Source organism: Eublepharis macularius, chromosome 3, assembly GCF_028583425.1.
Source record: "Eublepharis macularius isolate TG4126 chromosome 3, MPM_Emac_v1.0, whole genome shotgun sequence".
NCBI lineage: Eukaryota > Metazoa > Chordata > Lepidosauria > Squamata > Eublepharidae > Eublepharis > Eublepharis macularius.
In genome coordinates, this window is record NC_072792.1 from 91,169,449 (window position 1) to 91,191,149 (window position 21,701).

Consider the following 21,701-nt stretch of genomic DNA (forward strand, 5'->3'; position numbering starts at 1 on the left):
TCTGCTCTGGATCTTGGCAAATACTTACTACTTGTTTTCTGACCACTGGCAGTGTTGTTCTAATCAAAAACACTGTGGTTTTACAGTCTGCTCTTAGCATTCCTTGACTGTAAGGAATGTAATACTTACAGTTTCATAAGCCAGTAACTTTATTGTTCCATACTTTTCTCCTCAAGATTATTTTGATAGTGTGAAAATGCTGGATTGACCGGTCCTGCTTTTCATACCCTTGTACAGGGTAGAATTTGAGTCTTGCTTTGATGATTTACTCAGTTCCCTCGGTCTTGGATTCTACAAATAATGCAGTGTTTCTGTTCAGCAGCTTGGTCTTACAGTCCCTCACTTAAATCTTTTAAGTTGAATTAGATGTAGAAATAACATGCCATTACTGATATAATCAAAATCAAACTTTTGGAATCAGGCAATTTTAAAATGAGTAATCAACATTAGTTTTCTTTATAAATATTCTAAAATGAATTAGTCAATAAAAATGACACAGCCTATTATGTGTAACAGAGATCAAACTAGATAAGGCATGGAGCTGGGTCAGGTCTCCCATTTCTTTAAACTTTTTAAATAGCAGCCATGAGGAGAGGGAAGCATAAATGAATCATGGAGTTAACCCTTTCCCCAATTTATTCCGTATTGTAAATCGACCCCAACCTGTATCTGCTCCAGTAGAGGAAATACAAAGGTAACTAAATTGCGGCAAATAATAGCTTTGGAGAAAGCTTGTACTGGGTAGAATTTTTCCCTAATGTGATGATCCCAGTCTAATTTTTCTCAGTTCCCTCATTCCAACCAATGTTTGCTATTAAAAGTTTGAAAAGATAGGAAATCATAATTTAACCTCCTAGTTTTATATCTCATTTGGCTGTAATATGATATGTAAATGCATATGGTTATTTGGTAGCTTTTGGTAGGTGACCCTTGGATGCCTCTTCTTGCTCTGTGTAACCTCTCAGACACAACTATGAGGTGATGAGTGAAGTGTTTGTAACCTACCACCCTAACCCATTAGAACAGGGAAGGAATGAAATAAAACTCAAAGGTGGGGTTTCTTCTTTTATCTGACGCTACTGTGGTACTCTGTGAACTGGACATTATAGCATAAGCCTCCAGTTATATTCCATACTGTATGTTAGCTCACTTCCCAAGCATCTACTTTGCTTTGCATTAGACTGTATATTATAAGGATAGAAGGTACCTGATGTCTGCACATCTGTCACAACCTATACAATCCTGGCTTAGCATTCCACTGGCACAAAAAGAGGAGCAAAAGTGTGTTTTGTGGTGAGTTCTCATAGAGCAAATAGTTTCAGAAGTCTTAAGTGAGCCAAGTTGCACATTCAAAGAGAAGGTGGTGAAAGTTTTCTCCCATGTGACTTTCTGGGTTTTTAAGCAATTCAGCTGTTCTCTTTCTAGGTCCAAAAAGATGGTAACAGTACAGCATCAGAGAAACTTAAGGGTGTGTTGCAGAATCTCATTAATTCAGCATCTCCTTCTGTGATTTTGAGTACAAAAACTACCGATGTAGAAGCAATACAGGTAATTCTTGTGTTAATGGTCCACTACAGGTTCATCTTTAAAATAATAATAACATTCAATTTATATACAGCTATTCAGGACAATTTAACACCCACTCAGAGCAGTTTAGAGTATGTTATTATTATCCCCTCAAAAACAGTCACCCTGTGAGGTGGGTGGGGCTGAGAGAGCTCTGGAAGAGCTGTGACTGACCCAAGGTCACCCAGCTGGCTTCAAGTGGAGGAGTGGAGAATCAAACCCAGTTTTCCAGATTAGAGTCCTACTGCTCTTAATCACTATGCCAAACTGAATCTCCAGTGTAAACCTTATTGCTCATAAGGTTTCATTACTCATTGCCTTGGATGTGCCTGTATGATTAATTCATGGGTTTCATGTGCTATTTAATATTTAAAGTATTATTTAAGGCAAAGGATGTTAATAATATAAAGTGTTTAACATTTATATACAATAGCGTTAATTGTATTGTATCTTTTTGACAGAAAGTACAAAATACAGGAACTCTCCCTCAGGGCACCAGTCCCCCCAAACCTCCAAGGGCTCATGAACTAAAGCTGCTCATGAAAAACGTCAAAGCTTCACTGACCAGTCAAAGCACTGCTGGTAAAACAACTTCTTTGCTGTTCATCCCACTCCAAAGAGAGTATTCTTCCAGCATTTTTTGCATTGGATCTTAATGAAAATGTTTCTTAGTGAGAGTTAGATATCCCATAAACCCAGAAAATGATCCTGTCAGTCTTTGCTTCTATAATATGTAGACTTCTTGCCTAGTTTTGAACTCATTTCTCTCAACCATCTGGATTCTAAATGTGAAAACAGGACATTTCACGTACATACTCTTTTATGGCATGTCAACAGTGCAACTGATATCCTTTTGTGCCTGTTGTATTGATTGACAACTGGAAGGACTATTTTATATGTAGCTCCTCAAAGCACTACTTTTCAGAGCTATGAAAAGATTCATCTTTAAAAATTCTGAGTAAAGAGAGAAGCAATCAAGCCAAAATACAAGTGGCCACAGCACTGTGAGGTATACTTTTGAAGAGCTGGCAAGTAACTTGTCCATCAGGTTTTGTGAGCCTCTACATGCTCATGCTTGCATACTTAGAGCAGGCAAATGTTAAGGATAAAAATTCCTTATATATGTAAACTGGAAACTTCCACCTGTCTTCATTTGCCTGCTCTTTAAATTGGTTTCTACTCCTATTTTGTGCACTTTGAGTTTTGATTGAATTGATGTCAGTGATGTACATTACTGAACAGTCATGTTTGTAAAAAATGGAATAATTAGCCACATTTTTCTAAATTAAGCCCTAGGTAGATGATGTCTAATGAGAACTTCCAGAGTTTCAAAGTGTTTGAAAACATTAAGCAGTTCTTCTAGCTCATACTTGTATTTCTGGCTTTTAAGGGCCTTATTCAAAATCCTGTATTGGAAAACAAGAGCTTTCATTCTGGCTTTCCATGAATACTTCCCCTTGTACACACAGAGCATTCCCCCATCCATAATGGGGAACTGGTAATCCCCTGTACATGTGCATGTATATGTATTCTAAGCTCGTGAATTGTGACTGAACTTCCTGCACAACCAGTTCTAATAAACTGTCCTCATTTATTTGACCTTACACCTTAATACAGACCTAGCTGGTACAGTTTATACTCCCCAACTGAACAGAATTTCTTGTATTATTGCAACAATGAAAAAGGTAAGTGTTTTGAGAAGAAAGCTGTACCTGGTTGTCAGGAAGCACAAAATGTGAAATGCATACAGAGTGTGAGAAGTATAAAAAAGAGCAGTTCTATATGGAGCTTTCTTCTTTTCCTTCTGATAGACAATATTAATCCAGTGTGTGTCATACAGCTCAATGATCCTTTGCAAAAGTTTTGCAGTTCTGTAGCCAATAATCCCACAGACCTATCTTGGAACGAAGAGTTCATTTTGTAAGTACTGATTTCAATAACACACTTAGAGTAATGGATTCCAGACTATTAGTTAAGAGTAATGAAAATGTCATACTATGTATTCTGCAAATTCCACTATGAACAAGAAAAACAAAATGTAGCTTTCAGAAGTGATGCTTACAAAACATTTACTGGATCTGATGCTGGGAATAATTTCTCAATCATTATTTACTTTATTAAACAATAGCCATTATTGTCTCTGAAACAGGACTGTATAGATGGGTGGTTTCCAACAGGAGAATTAGGTGTTTTCCTGACAATGTTTTCTTTAATGCAAAAAAGCACTGCTTTGTTAGCAGGATCCTGATAGCACTGAACTCCAATCTGTTGGTGAGAAATAGCCTGTTTTCTATAATCAAAGGGCAATATTTAGTTGCTTGAAAGTGTGGCAGTGCTAATGGCAGTGATGTGTCAATTACAGGGAAGAAACTGTGGCTTCACTTACAGCAAGTGACACAGCAGGTAGTCCTGCTCCCCCCCCCAATATTATTTTCTAAAATTTGATACAATTCCCTTTGGATGAGCATAAGGGAGAAGCAGGGTCTCCAGACACTGGTTATGCCTTATTGGGGCTGAGAAGAAGAATAGAGCAGCCAACTTGTTTCTAATCCTGTGGCTTCTGTATTCTCCATTATAGCTGCTCTAGGTACTAATTTTGCTTCCCCACTTCTTTATATTTTACCAGCATGCAGACTGGTAACCTAGGGTCACCTTCCTCACTCTGTCTCCCCACCCCACCACTCATCTAACAGTCATATCTGGATTTCTACTGCTGTCTGGAGAGGGCTTGCAGGGTAGTAATTAAATTAGTTTATTGTCACAGAATACGGTTTCCATCTTTGGGTGGGAAAAATACTGGTTGCTACTGTGATGACCGGGTAAGACCCAAAGGTCTTGCTTCATTTCTTCTTCCTGAAGGTCTGCTGCCTTCTCAGCAGCTTCCCCACTGCCTCTTTCAACTGTCCCTTATATACTCACCCAGGAAAGTTCCATCCAATCAGCTGCTGACACTTGTCAAGCCGTGTTCTGATTGGTTCTGGAATTCCAGAATTTAGGACCCCTACCAACTGAAGACCTGTTCTAAGCTTTTCTCTATAGTTGGGTCCAGGTTCCCCAGACCCAACTCAGATTCCCACAGCTGCTGTGTGGCTGCGGGGAATGGCTGTTAATGGGGAGTGGCTTTTAACAGCTTCAGAACCCCACCACAGGGGGGAAGAAGGGCTCCCCCTCCCCCCTCAAGTCATTTTTCAAAATAGGGAGGAGGGGTGCCTCTGCTTTTGCTGCCCCACATGGAGCAATTAAAAACATGGAAATCCCCTTGCCCTGTGCTGTTTTGACAAGGGAAAACCGCTTGAGGGGGGAGGCAAGAGTCCTTTCTCCCCCCTGCAGAGGCGTTCTGAGGCCATTTGAACTCTCCTTTAATTTTTAATAACTGTTGTTTGGCTGCTGGGAACCCTAGTTGGATCTGGCAAACCCATACCCAACTTCTTAAAAAAACAGCATGTATAGAGAGAGACCCTGAGCTTGACAGCCCTTCTAGTGATCTTTTAACTTCCCATTAGGGACAGTCAACTTCTCATTTTATGATTTATTTTCATCAACTGAAAATAACACTTTGAAACCCTCCTGTTTTCCTCCTACATTCTGAAATTAGGTTTCAAACCGTGTTTGTGCTTCTTATATCTCTGCAGCTACAGTGTTATCTGTATTTCTTCCCTTTATTGCTTAATAGGTTTAAGGGTGTTGAAATTACTAAAATTAATTGAGGCTTGCAACTTGTGTGTATAACACTTAAGGTTTTTTTACAATTTCATTATGGGTAAAGGCATTGCAATGGTCTCGCCAGAGATTTGCTTTGCTAAACTTGGTGTTTGTTGTTATAATGACCAGTGGCCAAGCAGATGTTGTCCCTCCCCCGAGCACCCATAAGGCTGTGCTTCATACTTTTTAACAAGTTACATGATGGGCAGAAATTCTGCAACTGAAGCTTTTCCCAATATGTAGGTTGCAGTTGCAGTTAAAAGTGTGATACTATGTTTATCTGAACATTTAATACAATTTTGCTTCTCTACAGTGAATTGAATGCCAAATCCAAAGATCTTCAATTAAAGATCTTCGAGAATGGGGAAATTGATAGTAAGTATATAGACAATTCATTTCATGCTTTTAATTTTATTTTGCAAAAATATCTAACATACTGACCTGTTACTGATCTTGACCATAAATTCAGATCATGCATAACTTAATTCCTGGAATTTACACACACCTCTGAAAAATTCATGAAGTGACATAAACATAATCAACAATCAAATATTTCTGTAGGAAATCACAATTGTGAAATTAAATAGATCCTTACCTCATGAGACCTGAAGGGCTTCACTACTTCCGTTTGAGGAACTGAACTTTGCCACTTTCTGGAGGGAGTTCATAATGCTTCTTTCTGTCTGTAGTTGCTATACACTGATGTTCTTGAGTATCCTCTTTAAGCTTCTGTCTGATAGTATGGCAGTATGGCTGGCCTATGTAATTGTCCCACAAACCAGCACTCAAGTACAGTTGATTTATCAGGTTTGAGTAGTTTTCTTTTAAAATACCTAAGCATTTATAATGCTGCTTCCCTCCTCTCATTTCACAAGTTGTTGGAAGTTTGATGGCCATCATTTAACAGGGAAAGGGCCCATAGCCAAATAACATATTTGGAGAGCCCTGATTCATTCCCTGGCAATTTCAATTAAAAGTAGCTCTACTGGGAAAGACTCTCTTACTGAGACCTTGGAGAGCTACTGCTAGTTGAAAGAGGCAGTGCTGGGTTACTGGCCTGTTTCTATCTAAAAGAGATGCTTCTGGATACCTTGTGGCTCTACACCTGATTTATTCTGACCTGTCTTATAGAGGTCTTAGACATCTGGACTACTGAAAAGTAATCGTATATAATAACACCTCTTTGGTAATCCTGTTCTATTTGAGTGGGCAAGTGGGACATACTTGCTCCTTGAGTATCTACATCTTTTTTGTGCTTGGTTAGGCATTCTACAATACATGGTATGTTTAAAACAGAAACCACTAAGAATGGCCTCATGGTTGAGATGTGTTTCATTACAAGAGTATACTGATGTATATAACAGTATCTGGTCATTTTTAAGATGCCTGTAAATGCATAATATACCCATATATATGGGTGCAATTGTTCAAGAATTTCTACAGTAAGGAAGGTATGGAACCTGAATGATACTGTTTTAACTATACACTTTTAATTCTTGAAACCTTATTAATTACTTATTTTTGGGGGGCGGGGGGATGGCAGCATTGGTCGTGGCACTTGTGTGTATAAGTTTTTCTCTCAGCCATTTTGGTTACTCAGTTCCTTTCGGTTGAAGTTTCTTCCCCTGCCCTTCCTTTTTTTTTCCCTTTGCTAACTCTATGTAAAACAAGACTGATGATCTTGCAGTAGAATTTATAAAAAGGCACAGTGAGCATGGGAGGAGACAGACATCTAAACAGTACAGGCTTTCAAGGAAGCACCACTTTTATTTTTTTATATTTTCATACATTAATTGGAAACATTAATAATGTAAAATATTCTCTATTGGATTGTTCAAAGTACTTAACAACACAGGGAAAGTTCATATGTTCGGTTCATGTATCTTTTCTGTCACTGAACAGCTGCCTATACCCATCTCTAACTTCCAGTTACAGGGATGATGAAATAGTGATGGGAAAGGCAAACTGAGCAGTGTGCCACTAGTTTCATAGCAATACTTTTAAGTTATAAAGAGCGTGCTAACTACACCAGCCTAATAAACTCCACAGATAAGAATGGATATTTTTGGTTCGAAAGCAACATTGAGCTTTTCAATTGCTCTCTGTGGCTTGGCGCAGGTGGGGGGGGGTGGAATTATGGAAGAAAAAAATAAAAATATGGTTCCTTTTTATGCTAGGGTGCCACATGTCCTAGTGCCAAAGGAGAAAGTAAGCTAGAACAGGCTAGTATTGCATACCAGTAAGTCCTGCATTCACTTTTGAAATGCTCCCCCTTTCATCAGCTGCTGGCTGAGGGACTGGCAAGGCCACTGTCCATATCAGCTGAGCATTAAGTGCTGACTGCAGCCATTTTAAGTGACTTAAGAAGCAATGCAGGCTGGGAGAAGCAGGGTAGAGCTAGTGGAATGGATGCTGCTTTGCCTTCGGCTTGAACCTTGCTAGGTGTTCATGTCCTCAGTGTGTTGGAAAGTAGTGGCTGCCAACGGCCCTTCACCTTTAGGCTTCTAGGTATTCAAAGGCAAGGATTTCAACTCTCTTGACTATTTCTAGAGTGACTCTGAGGAGTGGTTGGGTCCTTTTGCTGCCTGGGAAGTGCTTCAGGTGGTGGACCTGAAATTCTTACAGAGGCACTTGTTGCATGTCCAATTCAGCTCTTTGCTGCTGCTAACTTTCAGAACATAGTAGTGCAGCTAGAAGCTTGGTAAGCCAGGTCAGCAAATAGCCATCTTCAAAGGCAGGACTTTGTATAGGGGAAATGCAGAAGACTATTTGTCCAGCTGCTTTGGTTTCCAGTGAGTTTCAGAGTCAGGAGGGTCTCTCTCTCTCTTTTTTTTTTTTAAACAGAACCATTTCTTTAAATTAGCTTAGTGGTCTTAACAGGCAGGGAGAATTCTTTTATAAATTCTGTTACATTTATGGGATAAGTTACTCAGTAGTTTTTGAGCTGAAGAATTACTCACATGTTAATGAATTCTAAATAGTTTGGAAAGATCCAAGACTTAGAAAGTGGCTCACCTCTCAAAGGTCAAAGGGATTTGGTTGCTGTGTAGAGAAGTTGAAATCCCAACACACCAATAAGTGCAGAGAGCTAGTACAGCATAGTGGCTAAGAGACTGAACTACAGATCCCGGGATCAAATGGCTTCACTAGGTTAGGCAAGTCACTCCTGAGCCTCACTGCTCTCTTCTGTCTGCAGTTTATAAACATTGAGCCACTTGACAAAGGTCATGGGTGACATTGGTCCCAGTCAAAATCCAAAAACAAAAACCTTGTAATATCTTTTACTAGAACCAACCAGATAACATGAAATAGGGTACAAGCTTTCAAATTCTGCAAAACTTTTCATCAGGGGAAAAATTGTTCTAAAAAGATTCCAGAATGTGCCAGTCAGTGCTGCCATTCTGTCATGTTATTTAAGAGATTACTTTAATTCGCAAAGTGCAAAAACTATAGAATGCTCTCTTAAGTGCAGTCTAATCCCTTCTTCACCACTATGATGATGGCACTTCTGTTAAATCCTAGGACATTTCAAATTTGAATTAAACCTTATTAAAAAATAAACTTTGATATTTACTCAGACCTTATTTTCATGTGTTATTTCTGGTTTTTTTCAGGTGATTTTTCTGCTTTGGCCACTGTACCTTTAGATCTGTTCAGGAAACAGCCTTCTGGACAAAGAAGCTTTGCACTGAATAGCAATCTTAGCAGACACAGTCCTACTGTAGGATTTGTCTCTGCAGAGGTAGGCTTTTAATTCTACAGCTTTTTCCCTACTTTTTTTCTCCTGCATGTGAACATATGGGGCTGTCTTACACTAAGACCATTGATCTGGCAAGATCAGTATTATCTACTCTTGACTGGCAGTGGCTCTTGTGGGTCTCAGGTGGAGGTCTTTCATGTTACCTAGTATTTGATCCCTTTAACTGCGGAGGCCAGGAACTGGACAGAGGTCTTTCTGCATGCAAAACAAATGCTCTACCACTAAGCCACAGTCCCTCCCCACACAACTGTGATCCTGACCCAGCCAGTTTTTGTTAGAGAGCCAGTTTGGTGTAGTGGTTAAGAGCACGGGACTCTAATCTGGAGAGCCGGGTTTGATTCCCCACTCCTCCACAAAGCCAGCTGGGTGACCTTGGGTGAGTCACAGTTCTCTTGAGCTCTCTTAGCCCCACCCACCTCACAGGGTGATTGTTGTGGGGTAATAATAACACTTTGTAAACCGCTCTGAGTGGGCATTAAGTTGTCCTGAAGGGCGGTATATAAATCGAATGTTATTATTATTATTATTATTATTATTAGATGTGTGTCACTGTACAGTAGAGAGCCAGTGTGGTGGTAGTTATGAGTGTTGGTCTAGGAAGTGGGAGAGTCAAGTATGAACACCCATTCTGCCTTGAAAGCTTGCTTGGTGACTTTGGGTCTGTCAGTTTCTCTCAGCTTAACCCACTTCTGAGGGTAGTTATTAGGATAAAATGGAAGAAGGGAGAACAGTGTTGCAATCTGCTTTGGGTCCCTACTGGAGAAAAGCATGGTCTGTCTAAAGAAATAGGCATAAAAATGCACTTATTCTTGTCTGTGATTTCAGAAAGCGTTGGTGGAGTTGGACCTTTCAGCTTTTCCCCTTCTCACTGTAGCTTTTAAGGATAATCAGACAAGTGACATTTATCAACATTTTCCCACTGACTATGCTTCTTAAATCCTAAATGTTTTCTTTTGCTAGTTCTCATACATAGAACCTTCTGAATCCAGACACTTGAAATTTCCAACCACGTTTCCTATTGCAAAAGTAGAGAAGGATCGAACTGTGATGCCTTGTGGGACTGTGGTCACTACTGTCACTGCTGTGAAAACAAAACCTTTAATAGAAGGAAGATCATCTGCTCTGCATTCAGGTGAAAACAGATGAGAATCCAAGACAGCGCTTGAAGCTTTATTTTCATTTGATATATAAAGTTGCATGTGAAGGCAAGAATCGGGTACATATTGCTGAACTTATTTATCACTGATATATGATTACCAATTTTACAGAAAGCCAAATCGGCAACAATCTTTTCAGTAAACTATAGTAGAATGGCTTCATTGAGGGCCAGATACAAGAACTATATCCTTTTGAATGGGTTTAAAGTATGTGATTGCTACTTTGCTTTTATCAGTTTTGGGCAAAGGAGAAGTTATATATACACTTCCCAAGGTAACAAGCACAAGAAACAGTCTTTCAAAATATAACAAGTTGCTAACATGAAATCCACCCCAAACTGTAATCTTTGTTTGTAACCAGACAGCTTAAAAATTTATACCAAGCCTTTTCTGTATGCTTAAGGTATGCACTGTGAGCCAGAGGGGTTTTTAAAAAATGAGAGGTGGAAAAGTGTCCACAAGCATCGGTGGCTTTAAAAGGAGATTAGATACATTCATAGAGGATAGGTCCATTTGAGGCTGCCGTCATGTACTTAAGTGTAAAATGAGGAGGGAGGGAAAAGACCATGATGCTGCTATCTAGAGACTTGGGGACACAGGAGCCTCATCTGTGCAAACAACTTACTTTAAAAAATCTTGAAATGCTGTATTTGTGTGGAAAGGGCTGTAGCATGGATTGGTAGTACAATGTGCTTTCTTCATTCTGAAGACTGTTTGTTTGGTTGAATAAGCAAGTAAAATCATGCTGCTAAGATAAAGAATATGCTTTAATACTGATAAATTTCAAATACACTTCATCTGTGGAAGCTGATAGCCATTAAGACTGGTGAGGAAGAAGACTGTCAGTGGTAGGAGCAGGCAGAGCTAACTAATTCTGGTTTTGTCCTCCTCCCCCCTATCCAGTGGTACCAAAAAAATCAAGCTTTGTAATACAGTTTCTTAACATTTAACATCTAACTGAGCTTGACCACAGTCCTCTTACCTTGACTCAGTAGACTTGTTTGTACACCTCCTTATTTACCACATGTAGGTAAGGTTAGCCTGGCATTCTTTCCGATATGCAACTAGTCCAGTTGTTCTGTCACTTAAAGTCTGATGTTTCTTTAACTATCTGCTTTCCACGGACTGCATTTCTAATGCATTGTGCCTGTCTTTGCACATGGTGTTTCTCAGGAAAGTACTACTCTCCAGAGCACAGAGGGCTTCCTCTGCTTTTACAGCAGGTATCAAGAGTAGTCATTGTGATTCTCATCGTCATCTTCACTCTTTCTGTGAAACATGTCTCTGGATGCTTGTCCAGAAGCATGTGCAGTAAAGTTGAAGCACTGAGAGCCAGTTTGGTGTAGTGGCTAAAGTAATGAATTGGTATGTGGAGGTTTGATTCCCTGCTCTGCCCTGGAAACTTGCTGGGTGACCTTAGACCAGTCACATACACTTAGCCTAACCTACCTCACAGGGTTGTTGTGAGAATAAAATGGAGAAGAGGAGAATAAGGTAAGCCTCTTTGGGTCCCCATTGGGGAGGAAAGGCAAGGTATAAATGAAGTAAAATAAAAATAAATAAAATCCTTAATATTGTGGATTTTTTTGCCTCTTGGGTAATACTGAATGCTTTTGTCTACAGTTTCTTTTTTCCAGCATTGGATAGGCCTCTGTTTTCTGCTCTAGGAACCTCAGCTTACATACTTCAGATAAACTCCCTTGTACCATAGTTGCACTTAGTAGATCATTGTTTAGCATATGCAATTATAATGCCACAAAATTCTGGTGCCAGTTGATCCAGGGTTTCATTTCTGGGTAGTCAAGCTGTTTATGTAACAAGCCATTTATGGAATCTAACTGTACTAATACTTATGACAAAATCAGAGAGCTCTCCTAATTGCTACAGAATCGGTATGTTTTCTGAATTCAGTGTATAGAATGCCACATTAGGCAAGCAGATGATGTCCTTACCTTCTTCCAGAAGTTGAATTAATTGTGTGGTCTCTTGTGCAGCAGTAAGATCAAAATCCTGGGATTTTATTTCCTTAAAGCATTCAGCAACTTCCTGCTTTCCTCAGCCACCACATTCACTCTCTGGATTTTAGTTCCAGTGTGTCAGGGTGGCGGCGGCTGTGAAGTCATCACCTTTTCACTACAGAACTTGAGTCATTTTTTCTGCATTTACAAAGAACATTGGGCCGTCAGAATGTCTTCACATCCTTGATTTGGGATGTTGCATAACAATGAACATAGTAGGCCTCTGAGTATATATCCCAGATCTTCTTCTGAACTCCTCCATGCTGTCAATATATGATACTTGCTCCATTGTAACTGAATTATGAGATTCTATTGGTCAGTGTCCTTAGAAAACTTCAGATGCTGATGCAAAACTATGGCAGTTGTCTTATCATAATCTTGCTTTTGTGTGAATCTATATAACTGGAAGCTCAACAGTAGAATGCCAGTAACATATGGAAAGTCAATACAATTTGACTATGTATTGATGCTTCTGTGGTGACCTAAGCCACAGTGGCAGCCAGTGCTTTTCAGTTCCTTCTTAATGTAATCCCTGGCCACTGTGAGCAAGCATGCGGTCAAGAAGTTAATTCTGAATTGTCTCTGAAAGACCTCTAAACACTGTGGCATTCTGCAAGTGAAGTTCCATGGTAGAATCATTGAAGAAACACTTTTCCTTCAGTGGAGGAAAGTATCCCTAAGACTGAGCTTTCTGCCTTCCCAGTGTGAAGTAGCTCCATCTCTCCACCTGGAAAAAGGTAGCTATTAGAGATCCATGGCTACTCATTAAGGTCATAGATGTCACCTTGGTTTCCAAATAATCTTCCACCCACTGAATGCATGAGATCATGTGGACAGCATTTCTAAGATGATGTAGAAGAAAGAATGTTACATCTCTTTTGGCTTCTATTCCGGAGGTACTTTTCTTCCTCTGGGATGGACTGGTGCAAGGCCTTCACCCCACCCCACCCCAACATCAGGTGGTGGCTCTGTCTTCAGTATTCTGTCCGTTGGAGGCCAATCCATCTTCAGGCACAGGCACATCAAGCAGCTTCTCTGTGTAACCCTCCAATTCAACATAGACCCCCCCCCTTGTGGGTCCTACTTAGAGTACTTCACAAGACTCCTTTCGAGCCTCTGAGGTTGGTTTCTCTGAGGATACTGTGCTTCAGAGTAGCTTTCCTCATAGGTATTACATCAGCTAGGAGGGTCTCAGAACTTTGAGCCCTTTCAGTTAAGAAGAAACTTTGCTGTTTCCAGAAGACTCCATGATGTTACACATGGACCTTACCTTCATGCTGAAGGTAAACTCAGTGTTCCACAGGGAACAGGATATTCATCTGCCCTCTTTATGTCTTCATCCCAGTTACCCTAAAGAATGTGATTGGCACAGACTCGACATCAGAAAGGCACTGCACATCTTCCTCAAGTGTACTGAGATCTTCTGACATTCAGACTTCTTGTTCATTTCCTTCCTTCTAGGCAGCATGGGAAAGAAGGCATCTTAGTCAACCCTCTCCACAAATACACACTTTAGATAAATGTATAGGGCAGAGACATGGATTTCAGCCTCTACCTCTGTAAGGTGTATTATAGACTGGATGCCTTTGCTTTAGCTGTGGTAACATTTGGCAGAATAGTCCTCCCAATGGTTGTCCCCCAACGATTGCTGCTGCTTTTCAACATTCCAATCTTAAGGATATCTTCCTGAACTGATGAGGAATGAAACACTGGACTTTGAGGTTTTCTTCTTATCAGTGGAAGGGAAGGTATGCTTTCCTGCCCTTGTTGGCAGCAGAGGAATCCAGGGGAGGCCTCCCTCTTTTCCCCTTGGGCACTTTTTCCATTAACAGTTTTTCTGCAATGAAGGTGGGCCTGATTTCCTTGATAACTTGGCATGTCATGAACTGGGGTCTGCCTCCAACTGATGAAGGAAGCCTTGCAAAAAATCATTTGCATAATCCCTGCCTGCAGAACAGGGAGCAAGTGCAGCTGGATCTTAGGGATACCTTCCATTCAACTGATGAGAAGAAACCTTCGTGGTAATTCCAATTTTTTGTTCACCAGGCCTCTAAACATTCCTGAATTTGCTCATTCCTCTGCCTCATTGTGACACTGGCGTTCTAGTTCAGATGCACCACAAAATCTTATGTGATCAATTATTCTGGAAAGAATGTACCTGTTCTCCATTTCCTAGTTATGCTTTTGTCCCTTTGTTCAACTATGTTGACACTGCCAAACAGCTTTAGGCAAGTCTCTCTTTGACTTACGCATTCCTCTTATCAGCAAGATGCTTTAAATTCCTCACATCAGACTGCATCCATGTCTCTCCCCTCCCCCTCCCCCCCAGCAAAAAGGGAAAAGTAGAACAATGCATTTTGAGGTGCTCCCACATAACTGACTGTTCCTAGTCTCTGCTGAATCTGTGTCTCTTCAATGTGTAGATCTGGATAGTCAGGCCCAAGTTCTTTAATGCAGCCCTTGTCAGTCAAACTCAGTCTTGAAGAGCAATGCATCTACAGAATACATATTCACACTACAGAAGTCAATTACTTATACAGGGAATTCTAGAAACATTTATCCTATTGTACAAAGGGGGAACACCAAATCCTACGTAGCTGCCAACTTTATTTATTTATTACATGATTTATAGTCCACCTCTCTCACTGAGAGCCAAGGCGGATTACACAGTGTAAATCAGTATGATCAGCAGCTGGGACATTCAATAAACAATGCAATAGGGTATGCAAATACAAAATGCTCAGATTTGAAAAGCAGAAATCTGATACAGAGCTGAAATAGAGCATAAGCAATTAAACTTGACATATTAAATAACACAGAAACCACCCAGTAGGAACATACTTAGAGCAAGAGACAGTATACAGTAATATAATCTACAATCCCTATCACTTTACCTGTACATATCTTTGAACCATTTCCTTACAGTACAGCTCTTCTACCTGTGTTAAAAAGCCCTCCTGAACAATTTGGTTTTACACAGTTTGCTTACTGGGCAGGCCATTCCATAATTTGGTGGTGGGGGGGCACAACAAAGAATGCATGTGCATGGGTACTTGTGTTTTTGTCCATTTGCATGGTGGTATCTGCAGAAGGCCCTGTTCAGATGAGCAAAGCTGCCATGGTGGAGCATAGAGAGAGAAAGGCAGTCCTGTGGATATGAGGGACCAAGGCCATGAGAGTCTTTCTATGTGATAGCCAAAACCATGAGTCTGGTAACTGATGAGTAGCTAATGAAGTGACTGCAGAATGAGGCTAATATGTATGCTCTGCATAGCTCCTGATAATAGCCAAGCTATGGCATTCTGCAACATCTGAAATTTTCAAGTTGACTTTGAGGGGAGGCCTATGTAGAGTGCATTACATTAGTCTAGTCTTGCTGTTACCATAGTATGGATCCAGACTGGCTATATCAAGGAAGGACATCTTCCAGGCCAGACTGAGTTGGTAGAAGGCATTTCTGTCATAGGTAAAGGTAGTCCCTGTGCAAGCACCAAGTTATTAGTGACCCATGGGGGGATGTTGGATCATGACATTTTCTTGGCAGACTTTTTGCGAGGTGGTTTGCCATTGCCTTCCCCAGTCATCTACGCTTTACTCCCAGGAAACTGGGTACTCAGTTTACCGACCTCGGAAGGATGGAAGGCTGAGTGAACCATGAGCTGGCTACTTGAACCCAGCTTCTGCCAGAATCGAACTCAGGTCATCATGAGCAGGGCTTGGGCTGCAGTACTGCAGCTTACCATTCTGCGCCACATGACTCTTATTTCTATCATGGCTCATGCAAATTATCCTCTTGCTATTTTGTTTACAACAACAGTAGGAATACCTGGCCAAATGCCCCTACCTATCTAGCATACTGATCAGTGCAGTAAAGTTTATGAAACGAAGGCGGATAGGAACACTGCAGATCTCAGTTTGATCTAGAACTCTCCAAAATCCTAGTTCAAGAACTGTTGTAAAGAAATACAAAGCAAGGAGGCCTTTGGCCACATATAGAAGTCAAAGGCATCCTCTTACCACTGAGTAATTAACTGCAACCAAAACAGCCCAAACCAGATTAAAGGCTGCTGGTACAACTGATGAAGTAAAGACAAATCCTGAAGTAAAGTATAGAACAGCTGTCAATCTTGCATTTTAGATTCACCAGTGAAAAGCCCTGCTAAAATGAAAGTGATTGAAAAGGATTTGTCTATTCAAGCAATCCACTGTCGGAAAACTTCAGTAAGCAAGGCTTTATCTTTATCAGATACAGGTAAGCTTCATTTTTTTCTTTTATTGTGCATAGTGTGAAATTACGTAAAGAATCTTTAAATGGTGGTGATTGTAACACAACAAATATTAAATTATATGTGGATTGCTTTTAGGGCTGGTTCACATGATAATTTCAGAGAGGGGCATAGTATTTTCCTAAATATCCATGTAGTGACTGGTCTCATGAAGAGTCCGGTAAAAGGTAAAGGTAGTCCGCTGTGCAAGCACACAGTCGTTACTGACCTATGGGGGGATGTTGCATCATGACGTTTTCTTGGCAGACTTTTTACGGGGTGGTTTGCCATTGCCTTCCCCAGTCATCTACGCTACTCCCAGGAAACTGGGTACTCAGTTTAACAACCTCGGAAGGATGGAAGACTGAGTCAACCTTGAGCCAGTTATGTGAACCCGGCTTCCGCTAGGATCAAACTCAGGTCATGAGCAGAGTTTGGGCTGCCATACTGCAGCTTACCACTCTGCACCATGGGGCTCTTTATAGTCAGGTAAAAGCACCGAGTCATTACTGACCCATGGGTGGGATGTCACATCATGATGTTTTCTTGGCAGACTTTTTACGGGGTGGTTTGCATGCTGAAAAACACACAAAATAAAGCCTTTTTCATAATATGGTATCACTTCACATAAAAGATTTCTGCAGTTCTTTATTTTAAATCAATGCTTTCTACAAATGTTTAGACATGAGGAGCAATCCTAAACAGGTGTGTGTGGAAGGAAGTCCCCATTTTAAGCAGTGGGCCATATTCCCAGGAAAGTGTTCTTAGGACTGCAGCATTAGCTTTTTAATACTGGGGGATAAATGATGGTAAGCATTTCTCCTCTAGCTTTGGGTTACTCCTACTTTTCCCACACGAGTTTAACCTCCCCTGCCCCCCAGGCAAATAGGCAGTTATTGTCATAATCAACCCAGTGTGCAACACAGATCTGCTTAGAACACTATCAAATTAACAGGAGGAAAATGGTAAAAATAAGTATGTAATAATACCTCAGCCCTCTTCTCCAATACTCTTGAGAAGGAGCCTAGGTGGAGAAGCAGGGAAAATCTGCATTACATGTTTCTGTAAGACGAGCTGTAGCCACTTTCTGGCATTCCCACTACAAAGTCATGGCTAGGAGGATCTTAGGAAATACCTGTGACTCAAGACTCTGAGGACAATGAATATACATTATACAGGGAGGGCAGGAAAGGTTGCAGGAAGGGTTGCATCACTGCTTAGTGCTCATGGCCTCTTCTTACATGCCCAGGGTAATGCCGATCGCAACCTTGGGGTCAGGTAGCAATTTTCCCCAGGCCAGTTTGGCTAGGGATCCTGATGGAGTTTTGCCATTTTCTGGGCATGGAGTAAGGGTCATTCTATGTGTGGGGTGTGTGTGTGTGTGTGGGGGGGGTGATATTTGGGGATTTCCTGCATTTTGCAGGGGGTTAAACTAGATAACCCTAGAGGTCCCTTCCAACCCTGTGATTCTGTGATTTTGGATGGCATTTTTAGATTTGTTTTCTTTAACATTTTACATTTTTATAGTTAACCTGGATAAACACACTTAAAATAAATTCACTTGTACAGTGCTAAGTGTATTTTAAAATGCTGAAAAGTACATGAAGCCTGTATTCTAAAAAGCTGAACATTGAGCTCAACTCATATTTTAAGGGTTAAAGCTGAAGTGCAAATTAAAGCTGAAGGACTGCTTACTCCCTTATAAACCTACCCAACCACTGTGGGAATCTTTGGAGGCCCTGCTTCAGGCGCCTCCGCTCTAATGTTCAGGGTTCCAAATGAGGAAGGAGGAATATTTCAAACAGCTTTATGTACAAAGCAACTCCCGCAAAACTATATGCAGTCTCAACTGGCTGAACTGACTTCTAGATAGGGAAAAACAGTCCTTAACACATTATGGTAATATAAGAGAACATGTTAAAAGTATAAATTCTATCATTACGTCCACCTTATGAGATTAAGCAGGAGGTAACCTGGGAGAGAGCCTTCTCAGTAGTGACACCAAAACTCTGGAACTCTCTCCTGAGAGGGATTCACCTGTCCCCTTCTGTTGCCATCATCTGCCAGCAGATTGAGACTTTTCTGTTTTGCTTGGCATTCCCTCAGTCATCCCTTCTCCCTCCCCAGTATAAGTAAAGGTAGTCCCCTGTACAAGCACCGAGTCATTACTGACCCATGGGGGACATTGCATCACAACGTTTTCTTGGCAGACTTTTTGTTACGGGTTGGTTTGCCAGTCATCTACATTTTACCCCCAGGAAACTGGGTACTCATTTTACCAACCTCGGAAGGATGGAAGGCTGAGTCAACCTTGAGCCGGCTACCTGAACCCGGCTTCCGCCAGGATCGAACTCAGGTCATGAGCAGAGCTTGGGCTGCCATACTGCAGCTTACCACTCTGCACCACGGGGCTCTTCCCTCCCCAATATATATTTTTTTTAAGTTTTGGTTTTAAAATGTTTTAATAATATTTTTATGTATTGGTTTTAAGATGAGAATTTGCATGTTTTAATTTTATTAGCTGCCTTGATGGCCTTGAGTGCAGAAAAACTGGGTAAAAATCATGTTAGTAAATAAACAAACAATTAGTTTAGCATCTGGAGTGTTGCTGGTTTATAGGAATAAAATTTTTACTTAGATCAAAATCCTTCCTTATCTGTTTCTAGTTATTCTCTTAAGCACGTTTTTTTCAGAGTTACTGGTGTTAAATGGCACAGATCCTGTTGCTGAAGTAGCCATTCGTCAGCTGAGTGAATCAGCAAAGCAGAAGCTCAAGTCTCCCAGGAAGAAAAGCACGATCATTATATCAGGGGTATCAGAAGTAAGATTTATAAATGTTCTGAATTTCAAAGGGAGCCTCCATTCATTTCTTAAGTAAATCGTATTAAAAGAACTTTCCTCTTCCTTCCCTTAGAACTTCTGAATATACTGAAATTGCAACTAAGCACTATATTATTAAGGCGTGTCATTTTGGGGGTTGAAAATTAATTTTCACAAATGTCTTAATGAGGTGGTTTAAAATATGCTTTTTGATGTCGAGAATTCAAATCTGCAGTTATTTTTTGCTTGGGCAACGTTTAGCTTGGTAAATCTATGCATATGCTCTGCTCTCAGAAAAATGAAATTAAATCATGCCTTCAAGTCATAGCTGACTTATGGCAACCGCTGGTGGTGTTTTCAAGGCATGAAACTAACAGAGGTGGTTTGCCATAGCCTGTCTCTGCAACCCTGGTATTCAATGGAAGTCTCCCATCCTAGTACTAACCAAGACCAACCCTGCTTAGCTTCTGAGATCTGATCAGGCTCTCCTCAGCTATCCAGGTCAGGGCACTCTTAGAAAACAACATATAATAATTTTAGTTTCTGGAAAAGTCAGGTAATGCTATAATTTTTTTTCTCTGCATACACATAAAACATATCCTTGTAAGCATAAAACAACATGAGAAAGTGATCAAGCAAGCATCTATAAAGGTGTCAGTTGTGGCATGAAGGCCAACACCATACCTGATGCTCTGCATAGCAACATTATGTATTTCTAACTTGTTGCATTCTGCCTTTTTATTTGAAGCGGAAGGTGTACTTGGTATGTCTAATGTTGCTTCATAACTTCCTTTCCATCTTGAGCACCAGCTATTTTTTCTTCATTTTCATCATCTGTGAAAATTATTTCATCTGATGGTATTGAAACATCCTGCTTACTTCTCTGCTTATATTCAGAAAGCCTTCTTCTCTCATCATCTTGCTGGTTCTGCTTTTTGACTTGTCTGATGTGCTCAGGCAGATTTGGAAAGCCAACCTGATGTGGTCCAATAGAACCAGTCTTGTCTCTCTGACCTTTAATAAAAGCAAGCTCATTCACAGGGATCTTCATCTTCTTAGGGCATGTACAGTGAATGTGAACTCCTTTTTTTGCAACTAGCATCTACAGGGCAGCCCAATTCACAGCAGAGAACAATTTTACACTTGCACTTTAAGATGCCAAAAAGCTTGTCAAGTTTTGCAGTGAACGCTTCTTTGACACCTAGCTTTCCACTACCAAGAGATATTTGGCCTGCAATTTTAGATCTTGTTTAAGATTGTAATTCATGAATTTAAATCGGGGGCTACAAAATAAGTTTGCTAGTTCCCACTTTTCAAGCACTTTAGGGTAAATGTCCTTTGCAAGACTGGCTGCTGGGTAGTTTCTTAAATCCTCACTACTTTGTTGTCTTAGCATTAGTCCATATACCTCAGAACTTCTTGCACAGTTGGGAGTTCAGAGGCCAGCAACTCTCGGCCAATTCCAATTGGGTTGCTCATATGCATGAACGTCCCACATCTTGTTCTTTTAGAAGCCATTGCAGGTCAATTCCCACTGGTTAAGCTGTTAGCACTGGTAGACAAGCAATTTTTAACACACTGATGAAGATGTATCAGCTTGTGAGATAAAAGAAACGAGACTAAGATATGTATACAGACCTATTTAATATCTAATATTAATATATAATATAACTGTTAACATTCACAATAATTTTTCTATGATTTTCAGACACTTGTACACACATTTTCATAAGGAGAATATAATATTTGTAATAAGGCACATTCAAAATGATTGGAAATTCCACAGAAATGTAAAAAAAGGCATAATTTTCATGTATTTATTTACCAAGCAAAACTGAATTAGATTAATTTGATAAAAATATCTTTAGAATTCATTAGTGAAGCTGCAACTTTTTAGCACCCCTCATATTTGGATTTTGAAAGTTGAAAAATTTGACATGCCCTATTATATTATTATTCTAAAGCACGCTACTTATTTCTCAGGCTTATGCCTTGACAAAGGCTAGCACTCATTGGAAGCACCAGAAATCCTGGCTGGATGTTTTAAGAGGTTTTGTTATGTGAAGTAGTATAAACTGAGCATGGCAACTTGATTTAATCTCTCAAAAAAGATAGGCAGCAAACCTGATCTCTGCTAAATTTTGCAATGAGAATGTCAGAGTTTCACTTGAAGCTTGCACTTCACATCTCTGTCATGATTGAAATCCATGTTGTAATGTGCTAAGTGTTTCTGCTGCTGCATTGTCATGGATGTTCTATCTGCTGATAGCAATAGAATTAGTTCACTTGCTTTTGTGAGGGAAGCAAAAAGGCAGTGCGGCATTGCAGCAGAAGGGAATTAAAGGGTCTGCTAAAGGACAAGGAAGGCTTAAAAAACAGCAACATGATGGGAGGAAGAAATTTGGGGTGAGGC

General features: G+C 40.3%; 1 protein-coding gene across 1 annotated transcript in view; it reads left to right on the forward strand.

Annotated features, from left to right (window-relative positions):
* The window catches only part of C2CD2 (C2 calcium dependent domain containing 2), a 47,011-nt gene that overhangs the window by 14,378 nt on the left and 10,932 nt on the right, over positions 1 to 21,701 (forward strand). The window contains exons 5-12 of the mRNA XM_054973069.1: positions 1,426 to 1,548; positions 2,028 to 2,148; positions 3,378 to 3,486; positions 5,582 to 5,643; positions 8,883 to 9,010; positions 9,989 to 10,160; positions 16,342 to 16,455; positions 19,162 to 19,289. Coding sequence (XP_054829044.1) covers positions 1,426 to 1,548; positions 2,028 to 2,148; positions 3,378 to 3,486; positions 5,582 to 5,643; positions 8,883 to 9,010; positions 9,989 to 10,160; positions 16,342 to 16,455; positions 19,162 to 19,289 — 957 coding nt within the window. The remainder of the gene's footprint in view (positions 1 to 1,425; positions 1,549 to 2,027; positions 2,149 to 3,377; positions 3,487 to 5,581; positions 5,644 to 8,882; positions 9,011 to 9,988; positions 10,161 to 16,341; positions 16,456 to 19,161; positions 19,290 to 21,701) is intronic.